At 40.6% G+C, this 14,665-nt stretch overlaps 1 protein-coding gene across 1 annotated transcript; it reads left to right on the top strand.

Annotated features, from left to right (window-relative positions):
* The first annotated feature begins 8,229 nt into the window (after window positions 1-8,229).
* Window positions 8,230-9,767, top strand: LOC146915904 (uncharacterized). Its single transcript, XM_085721487.1, has 2 exons — window positions 8,230-8,476; window positions 8,584-9,767. Exons 1-2 carry the CDS (start codon window positions 8,230-8,232, stop codon window positions 9,765-9,767), a joined length of 1,431 nt encoding a protein of 476 aa, XP_085577613.1.
* The last annotated feature ends 4,898 nt before the right edge of the window (window positions 9,768-14,665 follow it).

Genomic DNA, 14,665 nt, shown 5'->3' with positions numbered 1-14,665 from the left:
CATACCTCTTTGATAGGTAGCACCAGCATTTATCAAGCCAAAAGGCATTACCTTATAACAGAATGTTCCCCATGGAGTAGTGAAAGAAGTTTTTTCTCTATCTTTAGGTGACATCCATATCTGGTTATAGCCGGAGAAACCATCCATAAAGGAGAACACTTTGGATTGAGCAGTACTGTCAACGAGTACATCAATATGAGGCAATGGGAAGTTATCTTTTGGACTGGCTTTATTCAAATCTCTGTAATCAACACACATCCGAACTTTCCCATCTTTCTTTAGCACTGGTACAATGTTGGCGATCCACTCAGGATATTCAGCTGTCTTGAGGAAACCTGCGTCAATTTGCTTTTGCACCTCAGCCTTAATCTTAAGAGCCATGTCTGGACGAGACCTTCTCAATTTCTGCTTGACGGGAGGGCATTCAGGTCTTATCGGTATCCGATGCTCCACAATCTTGGGATCTAGACCCGGCATGTCTTCATAGGACCACGCAAAGACATCTGGATAATCACGGAGAAGCTGAGTAATCTTCTTTTTTACTTCTGGCTCAAGTGCAGCACCAATTTTGATCTCTCGCTTGCTTTCTTCAATGCTTAGATTGACGAACTCGATTTCTTTCTGATGAGGTTGAATGGCTCTTCTTTCTTGCTCAAGCAGTCGCGTGATCTCATATGGTATCTCCTCATCATCCTCCTCATCTTCGGCTTCATATACAGGGAATTCAAAATTTGGAGGAACCGTAGGGTCACTGTGTTCAACGGGTTTATTATGGTTCAATCTGCATAATATGATTGGGATGATTTTAGAAAAGGTTTTTTCATGCAGATTTTTGAAATTAATAAGAAAATAAAGATGTTTTGGTTTTTTCTGGCATTACCATTATTTCCAAGAAAAAATGCACTAAAAAGTAAAAATCAAAGAGTCGAGGAAAAGACGACAACTTTTATTGATAACGGCAATACCGTAACAAACATGCCCTTACAAAGACATCACTTTCGCCTTGGGCAGAGCGAAAGGATTGTTATTTAGAAAACAAAGAAAAACATGAGCAACAAGACACATTACATGGAAGAATGCATGACTAGAGGAATGTCACTGGCCTCCCAATTTCTCACGGTGCCTGCTGGTACAACAAACACAGGCACATAACTACTCTCAGCAGCATCTTCGGCAATAGCGTTGATAAACCCAGCACTGTAGAAAGTTCCTGTTGAAACGCCCGAGGTCGGGGAGAACCCAAGGCCCTCTTTGCGCTTATTCTCCAGAATCTGTATCACTTTGCCCCAGCCGGCAGCTTGTCCTTCTTGAACAGCTTTTTGGGCGTCTTTCAATGAGGCCATAGTAGCACTAGCTCTTCGAGGTTCCGCACCTTCAACAGTCAAGCCTTGGAATGACGTCCCTTCAGCGGACCCTGCTTCGACACAAGAGAAAGATGACACTTGGCTGACCAGATACGCTTATTCACCATGTACAGTGACAAGCTTACCATTCCTCACAAACTTGAGTTTTTGATGCAGAGTAGAAGTTACTGCCCCAGCATCGTGAATCCACGGTCTGCCGAGGAGGCAACTGTAAGAGGCGTTGATGTCCATGATTTGGAAAGTGACCTGGAACGTCTCTGGTCCAATGGTAATTGACAGATCCACTTCTCCAAGAACAACTTTACGAGATCCGTCAAAAGCCTTAACCAAATAGCTGCTTCCCCTTAGAGAAATTCCATGATGACTCAACTGTCTCAGTGTAGACTCAGGCATTACATTTAAGGACGATCAAGTGTCCACCAACACATTGGATATCATGTCAGACTTACAGTGCACTGATATATGCAAAGCTAAATTGTGGTATTTCCCTGCTTCGGGGAGTTCATCGTCACCAAACCACAACTTATTACAAGCAGTAATGTTACCCACTATTCCATCGAATTGATCCACGGAGACTTCATGATCAACGTAGGCTTGTTCCAGCACCTTCATCAGCACTTTCCTGTGAGCTTCTGAGCTCAGGAGCAAAGACAAGATGGATATTTTTGACGGAGTTTGCAGCAGCTGGTCTACAATCTTATAATCGCTCTTTTTAATGAGCCTCAAAATCTCGTCCAGATTAGACTCTTCAATGAACTGGCCCAATGGGCTGGCATTCTTGTCAACAGGAGGAGCAACCGGTGGAGTTACTGTGGCAGCAGGTGTAACAACCTTCTTCTGGAACAAGGGTGGACGGACCCTTCCACTTCTCAGAGTTGTAGTTTCTTCAGCAATGTTACCAACCGCATCTGGGGATACCAGAGCCACTTCTACCCCATTCTCAATTATAGTCGCATCATACTTGTAAGGGATTGCTTTAGTAGAGGCATACGATACCGGGCCAGGTAGCCTGATCACCAAGGGTTCGACCTTCCTTGTCTGAGGTACACTTTTGGTAGGGAAATCATGAAACACTGGCACAATCACACAAACGTCGCTGGCAACCAAGTGCTTGTTTTCCATTAGACTCTGTATACCACCCTACACGGTATAACAGCCCATGGGATTCTGAAGACACTCTGAACAGGAAGCATGATCGTGATTAAACAAGGAAGCTTGGCAAAGCATGACATGTAGCGGCACCAAAGGAGTAGCAACATTACGGACATCTAAAGCGAGGACCTCTCGAGGAACCCAAGACGTTTTAATCTGGTCAAGAACACGGACTTCTTCGAAAGCCTCGATCATGTTAATAGCAGCATGGTTTGGAAGTGGATTGTCAAGAACGTGTGGAACACTATTTTCAAAAGTCAACTGTCCCCTGTCTATTAGATCCTTTACAACGTACTTCAGAGCATAGAATCCTTCGACATCATGGCCTTGAGCGCCCTGATGGAATTCACATTGGAGATCATGTCGAAACCTGGGAGGCAAAGGCGTAGGCGGAGGCTTGCCTGGTCTGGTGACGCAATGTCCTTTAGCAAGTAGAGTTGGGAGCAGATCAGCATACCGCATTGGTATTGGTGGAAAGTAAGGCCTGGGCCGAGGGCCTTGTTGTTGAGGAGGTTGCTATTGAGCAGGAGGTTGCTGCTGTACCTGCTGAGCAATGGCATTAACGGGTACTGGTGGTTGACCCGGCGGCAGAGGATACTGCTGGTAGAATGGTGGGAAGAAGGGATGTTGAAAGTACTGCATATATTGGTAGGGCAGAGGTAACTGAGCAGCATTAATAGGAGCGACAGCAGCTGTAGACTGGTTACCGGACACCATCCCTACTTCAGATTCCTTCTTTTTATGGTGGCCATTACCATACTTCTTTGGCGCACTAGCTGAGGACTCACCTTTTTCAAGAACAATGATACCTTCTCTGACAGCATCCTCTAGATGAGTTCCCATAGTAACCATGTCGGAGAAATTATTTGGTGCAGAGACTATCATCCTTTCAACATATTCCTTCTTCAAAGTTTTCAGGAATGTCTGTGTCAGTTCTTCCTCATCAAGCCGAGGAGAAATACGGGCAGCTGCCCCTCTCCATCTCTGAGCGTATTCACGGAAGGTTTCGTCCGACTTCTGAGACAAAGACTTAAGAGAATCCCTATTCGGCTTCAAGCGGGTGTTAAACTCATAATGATTTTCAAAAGCAGCAGCGAGTTCCACAAAAGTATGGATGTTGTCTTTACTCAAACCAGTGTACCAGTCTGCCGCATCTTCTGTCAGGCTGTCCTGGAAGCAGTGGATCATCAGTGCATCATTATCTGCGTAGTTGGCCATCTTCCGGACGTACCGAATGACATGGCTATGTGGACAAGAAGATCCGTTGTATTTGTCAAAATCTGGCACTTTGAACTTCTTAGGAACCTCAAACCGGGATACCAGGCATAGATCACGAGCCTTAGCAGAAACACCGTTCCCACGGCTAGCTTTGACCTCACGGAGCTCTCCAGCTAGCTCTCTTAACTGTTCTCTCATAGCCTCCACTATAGGGTCCTGTCCACGCGGAGTGTCAACATCGATTACCTGTTGCACAGTGTGTACAACAGGATCGGTAACAACAGTAGTCACTTGAGGCATAGAGGTATTCGTAGGAGGAAAGGTTGTTGTGGGAATCTGTCCTTGATTAGCAAAACCAGAAATACCAGCCGCAGTGTTGGGAGCATAGAAAGCTGACAGTCCATAGGGACGCCCATTGGGCATAACAAAACGAGCATCAGAAGCCACAATAGACAGTGGGATAGATGGAATCCCTTCAGTAGAAGTTGGAACAAACGTGGCCGGTTGTTCTTGTGCAGCCATCAGAGTAGACATAGTGTCATGAGCCTTACCCAAGTCTTCTTTCATAGCAGCCAATTCGGCACGGAGCTGAGCATTTTCTTCTTCAAAGTTAGCCAAGTTTCTTCTCTTGTACAATCTTGTCTGATGAATTCTAGCTGGTTGGTAAATCTTACGAGCACGAGCCACCTTTTAGACTGCGGCGGAAAAACCAGGAGGAAATGAGCACAAGGGAAATTTTTTGTGACCAATGAATGCATATGATGCATGAAATGTGTAAATGTGTCATACCCCAATTTTTGACCTAAGACACCACTGACACGCGTCTTTTAACCCGGACCAGTCTCTGACGTTTAGTTAAAAATTCGGCAGAGAGGTATTTTAAAACACCTCATTTTTGGTTCCGAGTCAGGTCCTCTTCTCTCTTTTATTTTATTTATTTTTTTAGTCCTTATTTTCATCTTTTATTTTTAATCAATTTTAATTTTTAAGTTTTCTTTTTTATTAATTACCTTTTAGGGATAAGTCCAAGTCTGCATAGTTTTTTATTATTATTTCATTTCTATTATTTTCATTATTATTCTTTTTTTTTCATTATTAGATAAGTCCAATTTTTTTTCTTTCTTTTATTTATTACAAGTCCAAAATTGTCCAAGTTCAGAGTTGTTGTTCTGCGCCACAATCTCAGTCCCAAATCCAGTTCACAATCCAGTCCAGGTGCATCAGTTTCCAGCACAAGTGATGAACGCGTTTTTGTTCATTCCAATCCAAAGCCATTTTTTTTCTACTCTTTTAACAAACCCTAATCCAAATCATAAACAATATAAATTAAACCTGCAGGCACACATTGAAGGGGGGCCAAAAATTCATCAGAAACCAACACACAATTTTCCACGGTGAACCTGAACCTGCAAATCAAGTTTTACGAACCAAAGCATCACTAACACAATTCACACAGACCAACTTTTCCCAAACCAATTTCAATAAACCACAACACAGCATCGCACAACTTCTCAGCCGATTTCACAACACAATTCCACGCATAACAAAATCTGCAAATAGACGCATAAAACCCAATTCCAATACAGCCAATTCACAAACCATCATCAGTCACATAAGCTTTCCAAACCGTCCACAAATCAGCCATAATCAAACAACGAATCTAAACCTATCCACACGCAACACAAACCAGCGTAAACCAGACCCCTCAATCGACCCATAACCACAAGTCCGAACATCAAGATGAAACCGCAATGAAACGTAGCCATCAAAGCTATCACAAACGCAATACAGAAGGCAGCCGACACCGCTGATAGAACCGGCGGAACCAACGCCGTTTAAACCGACGATTCACGCCAACAATTCAATCCACACCGCAAACCATCGAACGAAAGAAAGAAGCAGGAGCGAAGCCGGATCCTCAAACCAAGTACAAAAGGTAATTCTCTTGATCTAGGTTTTATATACACTTGTTTGCTTGAATTTGTGAAAAGAATTTAGAAAAAGAAATAGAAAGAACATAGCATAGAGAGAGAGGACGAGAGAACAGGGAAAGAAGGAACATAACATATAGAGAGAGAAGCAAGAAAAGAAGTATTCTGTTGAAGAATGAATGAAAAAAAGTGAATTGCACATTTATGTATAGCCTATGATCCTATGTACTCCCACCCACACGCTTCCATGCACCCTCACTTCCTACACCATATGATGTTAATCAGACAGCCATGATCTAGACCCAGAAGCCCAACACGCCCCTTTACAGCATTCTAGGCCCATTTCTCTTTTTATTATTCCCTGCACCCCCATTTTAATCTCTACACCCCTGCATTCATTTTATCTCCTTTTCTTTTCTATTATTATCACGTTTGTTTTTTTCCTTTCTAGGCATTTTTATTTCAATTACATTTTATTTCCTTCATCTCATACTATTTGAGTTTGTGTTTGCATTTTTATCTTATTGTTAAGCATTTTCAGATTATTAGATTGTATTTTAGGTTTAAATGTAATTCATTCATGCATTTTCTAGTTTAGTTTGATCATTACGCATTTTAATTTATTATATCATTTATTTTTACAGCAAAGATATTAGAATGTAAATATAGGCTTAATGTAAATCGTGCATATTTATTTTTCTGTCATTTACTTCTCGCAGACCATAGAATGTATTAATATGTTTTTTTGTAATAGATTAGGTGCATGTGTGCGTGCGTGTGTGTATGCCTTTCTTTCTATGTTTCTAGATTAGGTTAACGGTTTTTGTGGTGATCCAACGTCACCACAAAATACCTACGCATTTATCTTTTCTCGCTCCGTTAGTGTTAGTTTTAATTATTATTTCAAAAAAACAAAACAAAACATGCAAATAGTTCAAAAATCACAAAAAAAATATTTTTTCTGAATAAACCTTGATCTTAAATCAAGTGACCGTCTTTTTTTGTTTTATTTTCTTAATCAAACTTTAACCAATTTAATCTTACTTCAAGTCTCTTCCTTTCAATATTAAAAAAATACAAACCAATTCCATTTTGCCACTTGGCTTTTTACTTTAAAACGTTTTTCAAAACTAATAAAAAACACCAAACCCATCAAACGTCAATTTCTACCACGAACTACGTGATTTTGATCCCTCACGGGTATGTAGGCAAAGGACTTGTCCTTCCAAATCAATAAAATGTAGATAAACTAGGTCTCCTTTCTTTTATCATTTCAAATCCTTTTTTTCAAAAAAAGCAAGTAAGTTATAGCACATTAATTTAAATAAAACCAAAAGGTTCCCGTAGAGTACTACAGACATAAAGGGTGCTAACACCTTCCCTTTATGTAACTAACCCCCGAACCCTAAATCTTTTCAAAATGTGGGGTGCTTGAACTTTTTTCCCCTTTTCTTAAAAAATTAAATGTTCAGTCGTGAAATCAAAAGTGAGTCAAAAGATAATCAAATAGCCTTGATCTCCGAAAAATGACGCGACAGAAATGGTGACTCCGCTGGGGGAAACCCCTAGAAGGGTTGAGCCTAACTTGGTTTTACCTAAATTTTGGTGCTATAACTTGCTTAAAAAATCAAAAAAATAAAAGATGGAAATACCTGTATATATGTTCTCCCTTCTTCTTCTTTCTTCTTTTCTCAACGTGAGTGGTGAGATAAGTCCTAACCCGGACTTGAGAGAAATATAAGATAGGACGGGGTATAATCATAGTGTCATACCAAGAGCATTCTTGGACCATGTGTACATGTGATAACCCTACTCGGCGGAGGCCTCACGGAAGGTAGTACTCTTGTTGTCATGAGCATTCATGTCGACGTTATTACTTTCAATGTGAGTGTCCCGTGAAGCCGTGGACCTTAGTAACCCTTAACCCATCTTGGCCTTTTTAGGACGTAGTGCGGTGGCTAAACCAAGAGCATTCTTGACTTTAGTTGTCACGCAATTCTACACTCAAAGTAGACTTCCTTGTGGATGATATTAGACTAGGAGCATTCCTATACACCGATATATTCATAAGGGTAGTTGCAATTTGGGAACTTGGTAGAACCCTTGTTACAATTACAAATGAAACCATAGTCCTTACCAAATGACGTTGTTATCCCTAAGCTCCAACATTATGGACTTAACCTCACCATACATGCATTCATTCATAAAAACTTTTCTCATCAAAACATCGAAGGACTTAGATAAGTCGTCTTGTAAACATCAGAGGTGTGGACCTTATAAAGAGGGACACAAAGGAATACAATTTCAAAAGTCTTAAACTAGACCTTAGCTTTGTCGGGGACTTTATCTTTGGCTTTGCTTTTGTTCTTAAGGAAACTGTTTATTATCAAATGAGAAAATGTTCCTAATGATGTTTACATCACTTTGACGAGTCCTTAGATAAAAAAAAAATGTGTCTATTTTTGCATAAGCATCATGCATCACTTTGCATTTCATAGTCTCAAATCCAAAGTCTCACACAAATTCTTCTTTTCCAATAAAGGTCAACCCATCTCAAAAGAGTCATGGCATCCTCGTCCAACTCGCATTTACAACACTCGAGCAATCATAATGAAAAGGAGGAATATCTCGAACAGGAAAACCAAGTGCTTCGGGAGGAAATGGCAGTCATGCAGACTAAGATAGGCGAAATGACTGAATTGATGAAAACACTGACGGTTGCCCAGGCACAAGCACATCCTCCTCCTATCAGGAGTCAAGCCGAAACCGTTTCTACTGGCCCGAATGGACATTTTATGTTGATACTCCGAAGTACTATACACCGCAACGTTCCGTGCCTTGGTTCCCGCCTCTTACTGCTGGCGAAGTACTCCGTCCCATTACTTGTGAAGCTCAGATGCCTACCCATCAATATGTAGCTCATGTTCCTCCACCTTTTGTGAGATCTCCTCCAGTTGTCGTAACTTACTCAGCACCTGCCGTTCATACTATCCCACGAGAAGAGGAACCCATCTACCATTCAGGCAGTGTGGGGGCCTATGACAGGGTTGTTGACCTACAAGAGAAGTATGATGAGATGCAACGAGAAGTGAGAGCTCTCCATGGGAAGAAAGTGTTTGGGAAAAATGTTTATGATCTTTGTCTTGTGCCGAATGTCCAGATACCCCACAAGTTCAAGGTCCCAGATTTCGAGAAGTATAAGGGGAACTCCTGTCCTGAGGAACATCTAACAATGTATGTGAGAAAGATGTATGCCTATGCCAAGGATGATCCGGTCCTTATCTATTTCTTTCAAGAGAGTTTGGCTAGTCCTGCCTCAAAATGGTACATGAATTTAGATAAAACAAAGATCCGAACTTTCCAGGACCTGTGTGATGCTTTTGTGGAACAATACAGTTACAATGTGGATATGGTCCCAGACCGAAGTGATCTTCGGGCTATGACTCAGGGAGACAAAGAAACATTCAAGGAATATGCTCAGCGGTGGAGAAATATCGCTGCTCAAGTCAGCCCACGTGTGGAAGGGAAGGAGATGACCAAACTTTTTTTAAAAACACTCAATCAGTTCTATTACGTGAATATGGTCAGAAGTACGCCCAAGGACTTTGCTGAGATGGTTACTATAGGTGTACAACTGGAAGAAGGAGTCCGAGAAGGACGATTGGACAAAGAAAGTGTCCCCGCTAGTAGTTCGAAAAAGAAAGAGCAGGAGGTTAGTATGGTGAAAGGGCGGCCTCAGCAAAAATATTTGGCCTATCAACATGTGGCCGCTATTACACCAGTTCCCAATGCCGATCAACAACCGTATCAACAACAACAACCTCGACAACAGGCTCCAAGGACACGATTTAATCCAATTCCCATGAAGTATGCTGAGTTGCTCCCATCTTTGCTCGAAGGGAATTATGTCCAGACCAGGCCGCCTCCTTCGATGCCTAGAAAATTGCCAGCAGGTTTTAGAGCCGATCTCTCATGTGACTTCCATCAAGGGGCACCGGGTCACGATGTTGAGCGCTGTTATGCCTTGAGGAATGCAGTTCAAGATTTAGTCGAAGCCAAGGTCCTATCCTTCACAGACTTGAAACAAAATGTGCAAAGCTAATATGACACTGAACCACGGGACCTCATTCTGAAGTGGTGGTGCATAGTTTTAGTGACGTATGGAGTGATTTGCCGCTTTTATTGTTGTTGTTTTTGTTCTTTCAGCTATTTCCTTTGTTCAAATAATGTGGTGTTTATCGATTTTCGTTTTTCAAAAAGAATCCTTTCGTTCTGCCCGAGACGGAAGTGAACTTGTGTAGGGCCTTTTGCTTTAAGTATTGTCGTCATTAATAAAAAGGTCGTTTTAATCCCGACTTTGATTTTATCTTGTGCTTATTCTGGAAAAATGGTAATACAAAAAACCAAAAAATATAATCATTCTCAAATATCTACCTAATCATAACTTATACTCTCCTGTCAAAATCAATAATCAAATCATGCATTAATAAACCTGTTGAACATATTAACCATGTACTCTCTTCCAACTTTGAGTTCCCTATGTCCGAAGCTGAAGAAGAGAATGAAGAGACTCCCGATGATATCTCTCACATACTGGGGCATCTTAGCCGTCGAAGCTGCAAACAAAATCAAGAAGATTGTCCAGAAGATGGCAGTCATTTACAAAGACTGGCATGAGATGTTACTGTTACCTTACGTGGGTATCATGCTTCAACAGGGGCAACCCCCCCTCCTTCCCCAATATGCAACATGGAGGTCGTGTTTTCCGTGGAGGTCGAAGTCCCTTCGATAGGAGTTCTGCTAAAGTCTAAGTTTGATCGAATATAAACGCATGACGACCTTGTACAAATATATCAAAAGAGGTTGGAAACATGCTTCTAACAAAAAGGTTCGTCCCCGCGAATTTCAAGAAGGAGACTTCATGCCTAAAAAGGCACTATTTTTCAACCAGACTCCAAGGGCAAGTGGATGCTTAACTATGAAGGCCCATGTACAATGACTTTTGCAACTACGGATGGTGACAAACTCACGCGATCTATGAACGCTGATGCAGTCAAGAAATACTCTGTCAAAAAAAAAAGCTCGATAAGTCGCAAACCTGAAAAGGCGGCTTAGGCAAAAATGAGTGTCTCGGTGGACTGAAAACCCGAAAGGGCGGTCCAGGCAAAAGTTAGAGACATGAACAAAAATGATTATCCTGATAGGTTGAAACCCAAAAAGGGCGATCTATGCAAAAGTTAAGGATAAAGACAAAGTAACTGCATCCGGTCAGCACAGTCCACTTTGGGTGTCCAGCTATCAAAAGATCTCTGATTCGAAGCATCTGCAGATCGAAGACTCGAAACAGGGGCATTCAATGACTCGAAACAGGGGCATTCAAAGACTCAGAACTGAGCCATTCAAAGTTGTTGGGAAGAATAACGGTTATATGTGTTCAATGTACCTTCCCATTATAATTACCATTTTCCAAACTTTTTTTTTGAAATCCGTGGAGCCACGCCTTTGGCAGGTCACCACTCAATTCATCAAATTTGAGCCTGTGCCCATTTATTTGGAACTCCCATTTATTTTATTTGCAAAATTTCTTCTATTTTTGATGACAATACTTGAAGCAAAAATTTTCAAAATACGAAACTTCTTTTTTACATCTTTTGAAAAGTGTGAACAACAAACACACTCTCTTTGAGTAGTTGAAGCGTACATCGACATCAGCCTCGAAAACGGTCACATTCCGAAAGAGAAACATGGCTAAGCACAATGAAGAGGACCTCTGCTTCGAGCAAGATGCTTTCACAGTAAAAAAAACAAAAAAATAAGAAAATAAATGCTCGCTATGTTGAAAACCTGAAAAGGCGGCTTAGGCAATAGAGAGCGTCCTGGTGGACTGAAAACCCGAAATGGCGGTCCAGGCAAAAATTAGGGGCATAAAAAAGGAATATATTCCCGGTGGACTGAAAACCCGAAAGGGCGGTCCAGGCAAAAGTTAGGGATTTTCAAAAGAAAAAAAAACAAAAAAAAATGACTGTTGAAGCATACCAGTGGAATAACACTCTGCGCCGGTTTACAAATGGCGACTTCTTCCAGACTTTTGGTATGACAGTAGGCTTTCTCCCCAAAATTCATCAGTTGCTACCTTGTGTCGGGTTTTACACCGCTAACGGCTCGATTTGTTCACAATAATATCATCTCCAAGGAAGTTTGCCGAGTGTTTGTACTGCGATGTCAGTCCGCCTCCCATCCTACATATCTTGTCTCGTTTCATCGAGTCGCCTGTCATATCCAATTTATACAGTCGTACAAGCTACATCCATACATTCATGTATTCATATGTTTATACATTCATACATCAATGCTTTCACATGTTCATACACAACATATACACCACAATATTCATACATGGTTGCATCAGTCACTCAAAGTCGAAATTGGTGTATCCTTTCAGGTCGGTCCTCACTCAACCTTTATCTTATCAAGTGTATCATTCCCCGGCTTATCGGATTACGGAATTTCAAGTGTTTCAATTCTCCACTTTGTCGGATTACGGAATGTCAAGTATGTCATTCCCCGGATTATCGGATTACGGAATATCAAACGCGTCGTTCCCCGGTTTATCGGATTACGGAATATCAAACGTGTATTTCCCCGATTTATCGGATTACGGAATCTCAAATGTATCGTTCCCCGGTTTATCGGATTACGGAATATCAAATGTGTTATTCCCCGGTTTATCGGATTACGGAATATCAAATGTGTTTTTCCCTGATTACGGAATCTCAAAGGTGTCATCCCCAGCTTAGCTGTTCTAGTGATGTCACCAATCAATTTCAATTTTAATTTCAATTTCAATGGTGTCGTCCCCAGTTTATCTGTTCTAGAGACGTCGCCAATCAATTTCAATTTCAATTTCAAAAGTGTCATCCCCAGCGTTAGCTGTTCCAGTGATGTCACTAATCAATTTCTATTTCAATTTCAATTTTAAAGTGTCATCCCCAGCGTTAGCTGTTCCAGTGATGTCACTAATCAATTTCAATTTCAATTTCAATGGTTTCGTCCCCAGTTTATCTGTTCTAGAGACGTCGCCAATCAATTTCAATTTCAATTTCAAAAGTGTCATCCCCAGCGTTAGTTGTTCAAGTGATGTCACTAATCAATTTCAATTTCAATTTCAAAAGTGTCATCCCCAGCGTTAGCTGTTCTAGTGATGTCACTAATCAATTTCAATTTCAATAGTGATGTCATCCCCAGGTTTTTATTATTATTTCATTTCTATTATTTTCATTATTATTCTTTTTTTTTCATTATTAGATAAGTCCAATTTTTTTTCTTTCTTTTATTTATTATAAGTCCAAAATTGTCCAAGTTCAGAGTTGTTGTTCTGCGCCACAATCTCAGACCCAAATCCAGTTCACAATCCAGTCGAGGTGCATCAGTTTCCAGCACAAGTGATGAACGCGTTTTTGTTCATTCCAATCCAAAGCCATTATTTTTCTACTCTTTTAACAAACCCTAATCCAAATCATAAACAATATAAATTAAACCTGCACGCACACATTGAAGGGGGGCCAAAAATTCATCAGAAACCAACACACAATTTTCCACGGTGAACCTGAACCTTCAAATCAAGTTTTACGAACCAAAGCATCACTAACACAATTCACACAGACCAACTTTTCCCAAACCAATTTCAATAAACCACAACACAGCATCGCACAACTTCTCAGCCGATTTCACAACACAATTCCACGCATAACAAAACCTACAAATAGACGCATAAAACCCAATTCCAATACAGCCAATTCACAAACCATCATCAGTCACATAAGCTTTCCAAACCGTCCACAAATCAGCCATAATCAAACAAACATCAAACAACGAATCTAAACCTATCCACACACAGCACAAACTGGCGTAAACTTGACCCCTCAATCGACCCATAACCACAAGTCCGAACATCAAGACGAAACCGCAATGAAACGAAGCCATCAAAGCTATCACGAACGCAATACAGAAGGAAGCCGACACCGCTGATAGAACCGGCGGAACCAACGCCGTTTAAACCGACGATTCACGCCAACAATTCAATCCACACCGCAAACCATCGGACGAAAGAAAGAAGCAGGAGCGAAGCCGGATCCTCAAACCAAGTACAAAAGGTAATTCTTGATCTAGGTTTTATATACACTTGTTTGCTTGAATTTGTGAAAAGAATTTAGAAAAAGAAATAGAAAGAACATAGCGTAGAGAGAGAGGACGAGAGAACAGGGAAAGAAGGAACATAACATATAGAGAGAGAAGCAAGAAAAGAAGTATTCTGTTGAAGAATGAATGAAAAAATGTGAATTGCACATTTATGTATAGCCTATGATCCTATGTACTCCCACCCACACGCTGCCATGCACCCTCACTTCCTACACCATATGATGTTAATCAGACAGCCATGATCTAGACCCAGAAGCCCAACACGCCCCTTTACAGCATTCTAGGACCATTTCTCTTTTTATTATTCCCTGCACCCCCATTTTAATCTCTACACCCCTGCATTCATTTTATCTCCGTTTCTTTTCTATTATTATCACGTTTGTTTTTTCCTTTCTAGGCATTTTTATTTCAATTACATTTTATTTCCTGCATCTCATACTATTTGAGTTTGTGTTTGCATTTTTATCTTATTGTTAAGCATTTTCAGTTTATTAGATTGTATTTTAGGTTTAAATGTAATTCATTCATGCATTTTCTAGTTTAGTTTGATCATTACGCATTTTAATTTATTATATCATTTATTTTTACAGCAAAGATATTAGAATGTAAATATAGGCTTAATGTAAATCGTGCATATTTATTTTTCTGTCATTTATTTCTCGCAGACCATAGAATGTATTAATAGGTTTTTTTGTAACAGATTAGGTGCATGTGTGCGTGCGTGTGTGTATGCCTTTCTTTCTATGTTTCTAGATTAGGTTAACGGTTTTTGTGGTGATCCAACGTCACCACAAAATGCCT

Source organism: Medicago sativa, chromosome 6, assembly GCF_051527215.1.
Source record: "Medicago sativa cultivar Bolivia chromosome 6, Bolivia_mono, whole genome shotgun sequence".
Classification (NCBI taxonomy): domain Eukaryota; kingdom Viridiplantae; phylum Streptophyta; class Magnoliopsida; order Fabales; family Fabaceae; genus Medicago; species Medicago sativa.
Note: the sequence above shows the minus strand (reverse complement) of the source record. Positions and strands in the feature narration are given on the sequence as shown.

Bases quoted from the DNA above. Each gene is read 5' to 3' on its own strand.
- LOC146915904 (XM_085721487.1), top strand. From the start codon at position 8,230: ATGGCATCCTCGTCCAACTCGCATTTACAACACTCGAGCAATCATAAT. The intron at 8,477-8,583 runs GTACTATACACC...ATCAATATGTAG, and splicing joins TTTTATGTTGATACTCCGAA to CTCATGTTCCTCCACCTTTT.